The following is a 14,824-nucleotide window of genomic DNA, read 5'->3' as shown; positions in this document are numbered from 1 at the left end:
CATGCAAGAGGAAAACTAATAAAGTTATTTTTAAAAGTGGAACTTGTTTGCTTGGCGTATTTGGTAAATCGATACATTACATCGGGATATTTAACTAATAGGAAAAATGTATAGCTGTATTTATGTACCAGGAACTACACCATGGTAATGGTAATGGTAATGGTTTTATTTCATTTGAACATGCATCAGATTACAATTGAATGCATCCCATAATCAGTTCCCAGTTCCACATGTCCAAAAGGAGTAGGAAGAAGCAAAGCTTATTAAATCCTACCCCTCCATCTGGTACTTTTACAATCAATAACTGTTACATTTGTTCACTTCCTGCTTTCTATAATACAGTTTAAGGTTATTTTTTCGGGGGGGGGGGGGTCCCTAGTATACATATATACATATATATATTTTCTAATGTAATTTAATTTTTGTATTTTTTTTTATTATTATTATTTTATTATTATTATTTTTTTATTATTTTGGTATGGATCAGATTACAATTGAGTGCATCCCATAAATAGTTCCCAGTTCCACATGTCCAAAAGGAGTAGGAAGAAGCAAAGCTTATTAAATCCTACCCCTCCATCTGGTACTTTTACAATCACTAACTGTTACATTTGTTCACTTCCTGCTTTCCATAATACAGTTTAAGGTTTTTTTGGGGGGGGGGTTCCTTAATATACATATATACACATATATACATTTTCTAATATAATTATTTTTTTAAAATTATTTGTTATTATTATTATTTTATTATTATTATTATTTATTATTTTGGTATGCATCAGATTACAATTGAGTGCATCCCATAAATAGTTCCCAGTTCCACATGTCCAAAAGAAGTAGGAAGAAGCAAAGCTCATTAAATCCTACCCCTCTATCTGGTACTTTTACAATCACTAACTGTTACATTTGTTCACTTCCTGCTTTCTATAATACAGTTTAAGTTTTTGGGGGGGGGTTCCCTAATATACATATATATACATATATAAATACATATATACATTTTCTAATATAATTTAATTTTTTAAATAATTTATTATTATTATTATTTTATTATTATTATTTTGGTATGGATCAGATTACAACTGAGTGCATCCCATAATCAGTTCCCAGTTCCACATGTCCAAAAGAAGTAGGAAGAAGCAAAGCTTATTAAATCCTACCCCTCCATCTGGTACTTTTACAATCAGTAACTGTTACATTTGTTCACTTCCTGCTTTCTATAATACAGTTTAAGGTTATTTTTTCGGGGGGGGGGGGTCCCTAGTATACATATATATATTTTCTAATGTAATTTAATTTTTTTTTTGTGTGGATCACATCGATTGGACATTCCATTCTTCTGTAAAGTGTCTGAGTATTTTGAAAAGCGCTATACAAATAAATTATTATTATTAAACCAAGACCTCATACAGAGGCGTCAATGTGCATCTACACCGATGTTCCTGAACGCACCTCGCTCTTAAAGTTATTAGCATAGACAGCGATCGACTTCCTGCTGCTGCGGTACGTCGACGTTGCCGCCATATTGGATGTGTCAATGCTGCGCTGTAAATGAATACAAGCTAATGTACTTACTTTCATAAAGCGCCTTTCTACAAAGAAATTTAAGTTAATTCATCTCGTTTATACATCCACACACGAACTAATATACTATATTGTGGCGACATTGACGTCTTTTGTCTATGTTAGTGGATGAAAAGAGAGCAGGAATGTGACTGTACTACAACGCGACACTACATTTAAAAAATTAACATTAAATAAAATATATTTTTAAACAATTAATCTGTAGGTTTAAGTATGTTTACGAAAAGGATTACAAAAATAAAGTAAACAATGTTTAAACCGGACGACAAACCGTGACGTACACATATTCGCTCGTGTGTGTGCTGCAATCAAATGTGTCCGGCTGAGTAAGTGGGTGAAAGGTCCAGCAGTAAACAGGGGCATACTTAGCAGTTTCTCTTATAGCAGCGGCCGACCAGGTGAGCTATTACTCTTATAGTTTAAGTCATGTAATGTGTATTTATATTCACCTTTTTCACCCGTTTCTTGTTGTTTGTGTCGGATTTCCCTCAGAGCGTAAAGTCCAAAATGTCCAAACAGCCGCAGCCAATCAGTCCCCTGAAGAACTTCTTCGCTGGAGGTTTCGGCGGCGTCTGCCTCGTCTTTGCGGGTCATCCTCTGGACACTATTAAAGTAAACCATTTGTTCATTTAATGGGATTTAGTGTGAAGGTGGACGCCGGGTCACATTAAAAAGCTGTCCGGTTACAAACAAGACAGCGGCGATTAAACGTAGCACCGTGGTTCCGACTTTAAAGCAGCTACATGCTTAACAGGGTGGCTTTTATTTCGCTAAAAAGTCTTTTTTTAGTCCATACGCACTTTAGTACTCATACTTAATTCAGTATAGTCTTATTACTGGGACAATTATGACACTGTTGTGCTGTCCCAAATCCATGACTGTCGTAGAGACTGACCGGAAATTCCCATGGAATTAGCCCCTCCTTTTCCGCTACATAAACGCTATTTTATCACATTTAATTGTTACATTTTTAAAATTTTGAGTGAAATACGTCACTTTGGATTTGTGAATATGACATTTGCAATTCTTCATGACAATTTATTTGCAGAAATTATTTATTAATTCATTCATTTTCTACCGCTTTTTCCTCACGAGGGTCGCTGGGTGCTGGAGCCTATCCCAGCTATCTTTGGGCGAGAGGCGGGGTACACCCTGGACTGGTGGCCAGCCAATCACAGGGCACATATAGACAAACAACCATTCACACTCACATTCATACCTATGGACAATTTGGAGTGGCCAATTAACCAAATGTAATTATTAAAAATACAATTACAATTAACCTAGCATGTTTTTGGAATCCAATCCTAGCATGTTTTTATGTTTTATATAGCACATTTTATAAACAGAGTTTCCAAAGTGCTGCACAGACTAGTAAATAAATTAATAAAAAATAATTAAATTAAAAAAATAATTAAATAAAATAGTAAAATAGATATTAAAATATTAACAACAAGAAGCAAAGCAATAAAAGTATAAAAAATAAAACCAATTAAAATAAAAAGAAAGAACTAAAAGACATAGGACCATACGACTCACTCCGAGTTAAAAGCCACAGAATAAAAGTGGGTTTTAAGACAAGACTTAAAGCTTTCGATGTTGGGGGGCTTTTTTTTTTTTTACTTAGGAGGGGAGAGAGTTCCATAGTTTGGTGCCAACCACAGAAAAGGCTCGGTCTCCCCTGGTCTTAAGTCTCATCTTGGGCACCACAAGTTGGAGCTGGCCCTCGGACCTCGGGGACCGCGCTGGAGAGCAAATTTGGAGAGTAAATTCAACGCCTTAAAAACAAACAATAAAATCTTAAAATCAATCCTAAAGCCAACAGGCAACCAATGCAGGGAGGCCAGAATTTGGGATAGGCTGGGATAGGCTCCAGCACCCCCGCGACCCTTGTGAGCAAAAGCGATAGAAAATGAATGAATGAATCCTCACATGGGTCACAGGGGTGCTGGAGCCTATCCCAGCTGTCTTTGGGCGAGAGGCGGGGTACACCCTGGACTGGTGGCCAGCCAATCACAGGGCACATATAGACAAACAACCATTCACACTCACATTCATACCTATGGACAATTTGGAGTCGCTAATTAACCTAGCATGTTTTTGGAATGTGGGAGAAAACCGGAGTACCCGGAGAAAACCCACACATGCACGGGGAGAACATGCAAACTCCACACAGAAATGGAACACGGAGATTGAAATTGAACCCTGGTCTCCTAGCAGTGAGGTCTGCGCGCTAACCACTAGACCGCCGTGCCGCCGAGTAACATACTAGTTAAATAAAAAATGTCCTAAAACTGTTCATTCATTCATTCATTTTCCACCGCTTTTTCCTCATGAGGGTCGCGGGGGGTGCTGGAGCCTATCCCAGCTGTCTTTGGGCGAGAGGTGGGGTACACCCTGGACTGGTGGCCAGCCAATCACAGGGCACATATAGACAAACAACCATTCACACTCACATTCATACCTATGGACAATTTGGAGTCGCTAATTAACCTAGCATGTTTTTGGAATGTGGGAGGAAACCGGAGTACCCGGAGAAAACCGGGGAGAACATGCAAACTCCACACAGAGATGGCCGAGGGTGGAATTGAACCCTGGTCTCCTAGCTGTGAGGCCTGCGCGCTAATCACTAGACCACCGTGCCGCATATTTTCTTATCTCATTCAAGTAAAACAGAAACCAAAGCACTGACAACGTATTTTGTCATACTTCCAGTGGAACCCACGTATGCACTCAAAATGCTGTGTGGAAGTTCAACCTTCCGGAAACAACCTTCCTCCTGTTGCTGCTGCACTTTGACCCACATTCACACCTACTCTATCCCGTGACCGCTGATACCAGAACCGCCTCGCTCAATACACACCTATTGATCACCCTATATCGCTGCTATTCATCACGGTGTAGAACTGTGCTGCATTCAAGTACATTACAGTCACAACGTCAAACACCGCTAAACAATTATCTTATTATCTTTGCAGATACAGTATACATGTTAACTTCATGCAAATGTCTCCCGTCAGGTGCGTTTACAGACTCAACCAAAGCCCAAACCTGGAGAAAGCCTCATGTATGCAGGAACCATTGATTGTTTCAAAAAGACTTTAGCCAAAGAGGTAAGTATTGGCCCTCCTCCTGGTACTACTACGCCTACTTCTACTACCACATTTCCTCAAATAGAGCTACTTATTTACTCAGTACTCTGCTTCATCCTCTCCCCCATTTTACAGGGGGTGAAGGGGCTCTATAAAGGAATGGCGGCCCCCATCATCGGAGTCACGCCCATGTTTGCCGTATGTTTCTTTGGATTCGGTTTAGGCAAGAAGCTGCAGCAGAAAAGTCCAGATGATATCCTCACGTAGGTCACTGAGCTTGTTGAATTTAGTCCTAATCTCCACACTATTTGGTCCCATTGCCTTCCATTATAATCACATTTACGATATACTTGCGATTATTCATTTAAAAAAAATCATATTTGAGCAAATTATTAAAAGAGTGTAAAGCCATTTAAAGATGCCATTACGATACACTGATGACAGGAAGTACGCTGTCAAAAGTATTTTTTTTATTTACATCTCAAATGGCTTATTTACTCTTATTATCTCTTCTCTAGTGGGTAATAAGCCATTTAAAGATGCCATTACAATACACTGATGACAGGAAGTACGCTGTCAAAAGTATTATTTTTGAAGCCTAGAATAAAAAGGGTAAAAAAATTCATATTTAAGTAAATTGTACTCATTCTTGGCCTAAGTTAAGCATTAAATGGCAAAAGGAACTAAAATACAAATATTGTACAAGGCCGGAAAATAAGGACAAATAAATAAATAAGGAATTTAGTATTCTATATTGGCCACTAGGGGTCTGTGAAAAGGAGTTTATACTAAGTTGAAATGATCTAACAACATAATAATAATAACTAAAAATCGACTCCGAACTTCCATCACTTCCTGTCCTCCGCTCACCACCAACACATTTCCAGTCACACACAAACAAGATTTTTATTTACATCTCAAATGGCTTATTCACTCTTATTATTTATTCTCTAGTGGGTAATAAGCCATTTAAAGATGCCATTACAATACACTGATGACAGGAAGTACGCTGTCAAAAGTATTATTTTTGAAGTCTAGAATAAAAAGGGTAAAAAAAATCATATTTAAGCAAATTGTACTCATTCTTGGCTTAAGTTAAGCATAAAAATGGCAAAAGGAACTAAAATACAAATATTGTACAAGGCTAGAAAAGACGTTTGATTAGGAATTTAGTATTCTACATTGGCCACTAGGGGTCTGTAAAAGGAATTTATACTAAGTTGAAATCATCTAACAACATAATAATAATAATAACACGGGCTCCAGTTGGGGCCATAAACTACGACAAGCTAAAACTCAACTCCGAACTTCCATCACTTCCTGTCCTCCGCTCACCACCAACACATTTCCAGTCACACACAAACAGGATTTTTATTTACATCTCAAATGGCTTATTTACTCATATTATCTATTCTCTAGTGGGTAATAAGCCATTTAAAGATGCCATTACAATACACTGATGACAGGAAGTACGCTGTCAAAAGTATTATTTTTGAAAAAAGGGTAAAAAAAATCACATTTAAGCAAATTGTACTCATTCTTGGCCTAAGTTAAGCATAAAAATGGCAAAAGAACCTAAAATACAAATATTGTACAGGGCTAGAAAAGACGTTTTATTAGGAATGTAGTATTCTACATTGGCCACTGGGGGTCCGAGATAAGGAATTTATTCTAAGTTGAAATGATCTAACAACATATTAATAATAATAACACGGGCTCCAGTTGGGGCCATAAACTACGACAAGCTAAAACTCAACTCCGAACTTCCATCACTTCCTGTCCTCCGCTCACCACCAACGTCCCCGAGGGAACACATTTCCAGTCACACACGTACAGGATTTTTAGTGTAAAGTGTGTAAGCCATTTAAAGATGCCATTACAATACACTGATGACAGGAAGTACGCTGTCAAAAGTATTATTTTTGAAGCCTAGAATAAAAAGGGTAAAAAAACGTCATTTTTAAAAATTGCAAACAGTGTGTAATGATTGTTTTGGTCTACCTGCAGGTATCCGCAACTGTTTGCCGCTGGCATGTTGTCCGGCATCTTCACCACGGCCATCATGACTCCCGGAGAGCGCATCAAATGCCTCCTGCAGGTTAGATGATCTTGACGCACCTCCTCCCGATGTGTTGAGTGTCAATGTCGTGTGCCGGTGCCTGTGCTTGCAGATCCAGGCGTCATCCGGGCAGGTGAAATACGCCGGGCCCATGGACTGCGTCAAGCAGCTCTACAGGGAGTCTGGCATTCGAGGAATCTACAAAGGCACCGCACTCACGCTCATGAGAGGTGCCGCTTTTCACCTCACGAATCAATGGTCACAGAAAAGGAGAAAAAATCATAATAGATGTCATCATATGAATATAAAGTAAATCATGAATATTTATTTGTTGAAAATAAATAATATTAACAAAGCAAGAATAGTAATAATAAAAGATTGAAGTGTGCCAATATTGAAAATTTGGCCTTTCCAAAGATAATGGCCATAAATATAAATAATGATAAATTAATGCTAATAAATAAAGACTACAATATAAATAATAAATGCATTTAAATACATTAGAATGAATAACAACATATACAAAATGAGTATAAAAATAAATGCATTCATATAACTAATACAAAATAAATAATATAAATAAAAAATAAAAAACAAAAGTGCATAAATAATATAAATAAATGTATTTAATAAATCTTAATGAATAAAAATGTATTTTGACAAAATAAGTAAAACATCAAAGAGAGTGCCAGTATTGAAAATCCTGCCTCTCCAAAGATCATAGCCGGTTAAGTAAACAATAAATAATATAAAGGCATTTTAATAAATCATAATGAAATCAAAGAAATTATGCGAAAAGAATTAAAAAATAAATAAATGCTTTGAAATAACTACATCATACAAAATAAATAAATGTATTCAAATAATAAATCACAATGAATAAAAATGTATCTGTACTAAATAAATAATATAAATACATTTTAAAAATAAAAGATTAAAGAGTGCCATTATTAAAAATATAGATAATAGCCGGTTAAGTAAACAATAAATAAAATAAATAAAGGCATTTTAATAAATCATAATGAAATCAAAGAAATTATACGAAATGAATTAAAAAAAAAAATAAATGCTTTGAAATAACTACATCATACAAAAGAAATAAATTTATTCAAATAATAAATCATAATGAATAAAAATGTATCTATACAAAATAAATAATATAAATACATTTTAAAAATAAAAGATTAAAGAGTGCCATTATTAAAAATATAGATCATAGCCAGTTAAGTAAACAATAAATAAGGCATTTTAATAAATCATAATGAAATGAAAGAAATTATACAAAATGAATTAAAAAATAAATAAATGCTTTGAAATAACTACATCATACAAAATAAATAAATGTATTCAAATAATAAATCACAATTAATAAAACTGTATCTATACAAAATAAATAATATAAATAAATTTTAAAAATAAAAGATTAAAGAGTGCCAATATTGAAAATCCTGCCTCAGTTAAATGCATAATACATGATTAAAAATAATAATAATAATTTAAATAAATTCATTTAAATTAATAAGTAATATATTTGTAATATATTTAAATATATTATATATATATTTATCATATATTTGTAAATGTATAAATTTCAAATAAATAACAAAGAGCACCACTATTGAAAATCCTGCCTTTGCTAGATGATCATGGCCATGTGTGTGTGTGTGTGTGTGTGACGCAGATGTTCCAGCGAGCGGGATGTACTTCATGTCATACGAGTGGTTGAAGAACCTCCTGACGCCAGCAGGGAAAAGGTGAGGAACCCGAAGGTCACCTGTTATGGATAGAAGAAGCTGTGCTGAAGAAGCTGCTCGCTCTCTCGCAGCCACAACGAGCTCAGCATTCCCAGCGTGCTCTTTGCCGGAGGGATGGCCGGCATCTTCAACTGGGCCGTGGCCATTCCGCCCGACGTGCTCAAGTCTCGCTTCCAGACGGGTATCTATCTCGCATGTCATGCATTGTTCGCAAAGCACGGCAGCTGTAGTGAGAATGAATGGCGTCTGTGTTGTAGCTCCTGAAGGAAAGTATCCCAACGGTTTCCGAGATGTTCTCCGTGAGCTGATCAGAGAGGAGGGCATCGGCTCCTTGTACAAAGGCTTCAACGCCGTCATGCTTCGAGCTTTTCCTGCAAACGCCGTGAGCGCTCTTTTGTGTCGTTTACACCTTCTGTTGTTTTGACTCCTTTGACTCGATCTTTTTATCCGTTTGTCCGTTAGGCTTGCTTCTTGGGATTCGAACTAGCCATGAAATTCCTCAACTGGCTGGCCCCCAACCTGTGATGAAAGCTTCACGACGGTGCATTATCAATGAGTGCACACCGAAAACCGTATCTTGTCAACATATGATTGTGTCTTTTGGAGGAAAGATGATCGCTCGCATGTACCCAGTTCTCTCAAACAGTGGCCGCAGTCAATCGTCGGATGCCAAACAGGCGCCGTTTCGTTTTCTTATTTCGAGTTCACACCCTGACATGAACAGCTCGCCCATCTTGCTACCCAAAATTTTTTTCTTTGCATCGTATCTAAAAAAACAACATACTTTTTAAGGCTTGACTGTAGGAACTGATGAATCCTGGGAATTGGGGCGCACCACTTAGCTGCAGCCAGCAGAGGCACTGTTGTTCATTCATTCATTCATTTTCTACCGCTTTTTCCTCACGAAGGAAGGTCGCAGGGGTGCTGGAGCCTATCCCAGCTGTCTTTGGGCGAGAGGCGGGGTACACCCTGGTACATCCAATCACAGGGCACATATAGACAAACAACCATTCACACTCACATTCATACCTATGGACAAATTGGAGTCGCTAATTAACCTAGCATGTTTTTGGAATGCGTTAGTGTTTAGTGTTACAAAAAACACTAAACTCATCACACACCAACTTAACACTCAAAAGGTGTAATTATGAAACCAGCTCAACCAAATCATTCATTCATTCTCTACCGCTTATTCTCACGAGGGTCGCGGGGGTACACCCAATCACAGGGCACATATAGACAAACAACCATTCACACTCACATTCATACCTATGGACAATTTGGAGTCGCTAATTAACCTAGCATGTTTTTGGAATGTGGGAGGAAACCGGAGTACCCGGAGAAAACCCACGCATACACGGGGAGAACATGCAAACTCCACACAGAGATTGTCGAGGGTGGAATTGAACCCTTGTCTCCTCGCTGTGAGGTCTGCGCGCTTACCACTTGCCCGCCGTGCCGCCCTATTTTATTTTATTTTGTTTTATTTTATATTTTATTTTTTGTTTTATTTTATTTTATATTTAGAGATGGTCGAGGGTGGAATTGAACCCTGGTCTCCTAGCTGTGAGGTCTGCGCGCTAACCACTTGCACGCCATGCCGCCCTATTTTATTATATTTTATTTTTTATTTTATTTTATTTTTTATTTTATATTTTATATTTAGAGATGGTTGAGGGTGGAATTGAACCCTGGTCTCCTAGCTGTGAGGTCTGCGCGCTAACCACTAGACCACCGTGCCGCCCGCACTGCTGTTCAAATCAAATCAACTTTATTTGTAGAGCACTTTTCCTGCAAAGACATGCAACACAAAGTTCTTTACAGAATTAAAAACAATTACCACAATTAAAAAGAAAAACAATTACACAATTACTCCATACTAGACACACACACACACAATATGTTATTACAACTACATCCACACCGATGCAGATATTTTTAAAAAAGCCTACAATTCTGCGCGTTTTGTCCTTCGCACACACAAAAATGCAGGTTTTTGTTATTTTGGGGGGGGGGGGAGACATTGAAAATAAACAAAGAAATGTGGGCTACAGTGGAAAAACAAGCTAGTTTTATGGGTAAAGATAAAGTCCACGTCATTGTGCATCTAATATATCACTTTATTGATGAATATGTGTTATAATAATCAAAACCAAGTCAGCTTTGGTTCCTTATTGTCAGGCTCGTCATCGCACCCGACACCCGATAAACGTCTTTTTATGTTTTATCTCTTTTAACTCCGCTGGAGAGGATTCATTTTAACACTGGAATGGGGGAACGTGGCTTCAGTTTCAGCTAGTTTGCCGTCTTTGGGATATTCAGTTAAAGTCACGCTATGGAGGCATTTAAACAGGAGTTCAGAACATTCAGGTGGAATGAAAACCCTAAGTGTGTAGTTTGGAAATTCAGTCAAATATCATGTATTGTCTCCAAAGCTTTTCATATAAATATATAATAATAATAATAATAATTGACTGCAGTTGAGTCTGTGGCCACTGTTTGAGGAGGAAAAAGAAAAAAATGGAATATTCTCACTCCTTTTGCCTTGTGGTATTTTCCTCTGCGGTGTTTTTCTTAGAAGCAGTGCGGGAGTTGAACATTTGGTGCCTTATCTCTCCGCCTTCTCTGGGCAGGTGAACATATCAGGGACAAGGTACATTTATTTTTTTCTTATGTGTGTGTGTGAGCAATACAACACACATTGATTGATTGACAACTATATGAATGTTAGTGTAGAAACTAAATATGTAATAAGAATTTCTAAAGGTGTGTAGCCGTTCAATGGCGGTGTATAAAGTGTGAAAATACTTTTTTTTTTCAGTGTGATTTCTCTGCCTGGGAGGCGTGGGTGGGGTGTAATGGGGGGAAGCGTGGGGTCGATACTTTCCAACAGGATGTGCTCGATAACGCCATCAATAAAGCCACTGTCAAGTGTGCTCGCATCCAACAGATGCTGATAAAACGGCAAAGAACCGTAGCGTTTAAACCAAAGATGAGCACCGCCGAGATCCCGGCCGGCCTGAAGGAGCTCCTGCACCGATACACGGTGGAGGTGCTTCGCCACAGGCCATCAAACTTGGCGGAATTCGCCGTGCAGCATTTCACGCAGGTCCTGGAGAGCCAGGGGAAGCAGAAGCGAGGCGACAAGAAGCGAGGCGGCAAAACGGCTCGGAAAGGGGTCACCTTTGCTACCGATGAGAGCGCCGCGGAGGACAAAGAAGACAAAGAGCGGGAGGAGCCTGTTAGTGAGTAGCGTATTATTATCCAGTCTTATCACATTGAACTTTACACGGGGGTAATTATCACCAAATGTCTCTTTGCAGAGTCCACCGCTGGCAAATACAACCGCAGAGTTTCAGGTGTGCCACAATCAATATTCAATAATCAATATTTCACCCCGCCGTAACACTTCCGTGCCGTGCAGTTTGTGCAGAGGCCTACGACCCCGACGAGGATCAGGACGACGACGCCGAGCCTCGGATCGTGCATCCCAAAACGGATGAGCAGCGTCGCCGGCTTCAGGACGCGTGCAGGGACATTTTACTCTTTAAAACGCTGGAGCAGGTGTGTGAGAATAGAAACTTTAGGTACACCTGCGTCATCTAAGCCAGGGGTCTCAAACTCAATTTACTTGGGGGCCACTGGAGCTAGGGTCTGGGTGAGACTGGGCCGATCAGGTTTTCAAAAAAAAAAAAAAAAAAACGCATTTATTAAAAACAAAAAAATTTAAAAAACTTTGCTTTGGTTCCAATTTTCTACAAGAAAAGCTCTGATAAAACATTCCACTGTTCTCAAATATCTTACTTTTTTTTTTTCTACACAAAATTAGATGAAAAATAAATAAACAAATAATAAAAACGTAAGAAAGCACATATAGTTGGTAGGTAGACAAATGATTTTTTTCATATTAAAATGAACAAAGCATTATTAGAGCCCTGTAGACATGACAAAACACGACTATAGTCACATTTATACTCTTTTTATTTACAACATATTGCGCAACTGCAGGGTCTTGAGACACATGCTAACTCGCAAACTAGAGAGCTAGCGACCTAAACGGTAGCCTTCAAGTTATTTCCTTTCAACTTAAATAGCCAAAAACTTACCACTTCCACACGGATAGGGAGGATAACTATTAACAGTTATTTAACCTTTAACATGAACATTAATCAAACGTAATAATTTTTTCTGGGTACATGATACCATACAGCATCCATATCAAACTTGCGCGGGCCGCACTAACATTAAACTTTCATATCAAGGCGGGGGCCTAAAATTAGTGTCCCGCGGGATTTGGCCCGCGGGCCGTGTGTTTGAGACCCCTGATCTAAGCTGAGGTCACAACTGCTCATACCGGCTCCTCGGGCAGGTCTGTGGTCCTATGGCTTCATCCAGCTCCTCCCCAGACATAGTCTCCCCAACGTGTCCTGGGTCTTCCCCGAGGCCTCCTACCGGTCCTGAACACCTCCCCATGGAGGCGTCCAGGTGACATCCTGACCAGATGCCCGAGCCACCTCATCTGGCAGCGGTTCTAATCCCAATTTCTCCCGAATGTCCTACAGTGCTTCTCACCTTCCCAGCCAGGGAGAGCCCAGCCACCCTGCAGAGGAAACCTGTCTCTGCCGCTTGTACCCGCCATCTTGTCCTTTCAGTCACTCCCCAAAGGTCACTCCCTTAGGTACTCCACTACTCCTTAAAATGGACCTTTTTATATTGTTGCAAATCCGTTGAGAAACTTTGGGGGGGGGGGGTCTGGTCCTTACTGGCGTAATGTTTACAATTCATCCATTTTGAACATCATACTTTCTAATTGTTTTGTAGGGTAAATAATCTCTAAAATCCATCCACCGGCCCCCAGATGGTGGTCGAGTGGTTAGTGCGCAGGTAGGAGATCAGAGGTCAAGTCCACTCTGGGGCATCATGTGTTGGTTTTGTCCAGGTACTCCGGTTTCCTCCCACATTCCAAAATCATGCTAGATTAATTAGCGACTCCAAATTGTCCATAGGTATGAATGTGAGTGTGAATGGTTGTTTGTCTATATGTGCCCTGTGATTGGGTGTACCCCCCGCGACCCTCGTGAGAATAAGCGGTAGAGAATGAATGAATGATTTGGTTGAGCTGGTTTCATAATTATACCTTTTGAGTGTTAAGTTGGTGTGTGATGAGTTTAGTGTTTTTTGTAAGAACACTAACACATTCCAAAAACATGCTAGGTTAATTAGCGACTTCAAATTGTCCATAGGTATGAATGTGAGTGTGAATTGTTGTTTGTCTATATGTGCCCTGTGATTGGCTGGCCACCAGTCCAAGGTGTACCCCGCCTCTCACCAGAAGACAGCTGGGATAGGCTCCACCTATCCCGGCTGTCTTTGGGCTATTGGACTGGAGAAAACCCACGCATGCACGGGGAGAACATGGAATTGAACTCAAGTCCCCTAGCTATGTGGCCTGCATGCTAACCACTCATCCGTCATGCAGCCCTGAATCATAAAAGTCATTTTCTACCGCTTATCCTCACGAGGTGAACCGCGGAGTACACGGAGAAAACCCACGCATGCACGGGGAGAACATGCAAACTCCACACAGAGATGGCCGAGGGTGGAATTGAACCCTGGTCTCCTAGCTGTGAGGTCTGAATGAATGAATGAATGAATATTTGATGTAGTTTAAAGTCGTAAAAAACGGCCACAAGATGGCAGAAGAGCATTTTATAAGAACTCTGCCAGCATCTCTACCATTGAAATATACATGTTATGCTGCACAGCAACCAGGAAGTGAAAAGACATCCCGCCTTGTTGCCCGAAGGAGGTTACGCATTGAAGGGAAATCTAACACATGCACATGCAGAGCTTCCCAAAAAGCCTTTTCTCACCCTTTTTTTCTGTTGAGAACTGATATTTTGCGGAAACCTACCTATGTTCTACTCATTTTTATTTGGGTTGGGTCGTGACTTTTAGCATTCCGACGTGCCCATTCAACATTCCACATATATCCTGGACGCGGATGTTCTAATACAGGGGTCTCAAACATGTGGCCCATGGGCCAAATGTGGCCCGCAGGACACTAGTTTGAGGCCCCCGCCTTGATATGAAAGTTTAATGTTAGTGCGGCCCGCGCAAGTTTGATATGGATGCTGTATGGTATCATGTACCCAGAAAAAATTATTACGTTTGATTAATGTTCATGTTAAAGGTTAAATAACTGTTAATAGTTATCCTCCCTATCCGTGTGGAAGTGGTACGTTTTTGGCTATTTAAGTTGAAAGGAAATAACTTGAAGGCTACCGTTTAGGTCGCTAGCTCTCTAGTTTGCGAGTTAGCATGTGTCTCAAGAC

At 39.4% G+C, this 14,824-nt stretch overlaps 2 protein-coding genes across 2 annotated transcripts in view; both read left to right on the top strand.

Annotated features, from left to right (window-relative positions):
• Positions 1-1,859: 1,859 nt before the first annotated feature.
• slc25a20 (solute carrier family 25 member 20) lies at positions 1,860-11,297 on the top strand. The gene is made up of 10 exons (XM_058055324.2): positions 1,860-1,982; positions 2,077-2,196; positions 4,605-4,697; positions 4,812-4,939; positions 6,684-6,774; positions 6,848-6,965; positions 8,417-8,489; positions 8,561-8,670; positions 8,747-8,871; positions 8,952-11,297. The coding sequence occupies exons 2-10, from the start codon at positions 2,092-2,094 to the stop codon at positions 9,012-9,014; spliced, it is 906 nt and encodes a 301-aa protein (XP_057911307.1). The 5' UTR covers positions 1,860-1,982; positions 2,077-2,091; the 3' UTR covers positions 9,015-11,297.
• prkar2ab (protein kinase, cAMP-dependent, regulatory, type II, alpha, B) overlaps positions 10,522-14,824 on the top strand; it is a 10,839-nt gene continuing 6,536 nt past the window's right edge. Inside the window, exons 1-4 of the mRNA XM_078798559.1 lie at positions 10,522-11,142; positions 11,440-11,734; positions 11,813-11,848; positions 11,914-12,053. Coding sequence (XP_078654685.1) covers positions 11,440-11,734; positions 11,813-11,848; positions 11,914-12,053 — 471 coding nt within the window. The 5' untranslated portion in view covers positions 10,522-11,142. The remainder of the gene's footprint in view (positions 11,143-11,439; positions 11,735-11,812; positions 11,849-11,913; positions 12,054-14,824) is intronic.

This window comes from Doryrhamphus excisus, linkage group LG18, assembly GCF_037039965.1.
Source record: "Doryrhamphus excisus strain RoL-2023G ecotype Guam linkage group LG18, RoL_Dexc_Guam_v1.1, whole genome shotgun sequence".
NCBI classification, from domain to species: Eukaryota; Metazoa; Chordata; class Actinopteri; order Syngnathiformes; family Syngnathidae; genus Doryrhamphus; species Doryrhamphus excisus.
The sequence above is the reverse complement of the archived record's forward strand: the minus strand, read 5'-3'. Positions and strand labels throughout refer to the sequence as shown.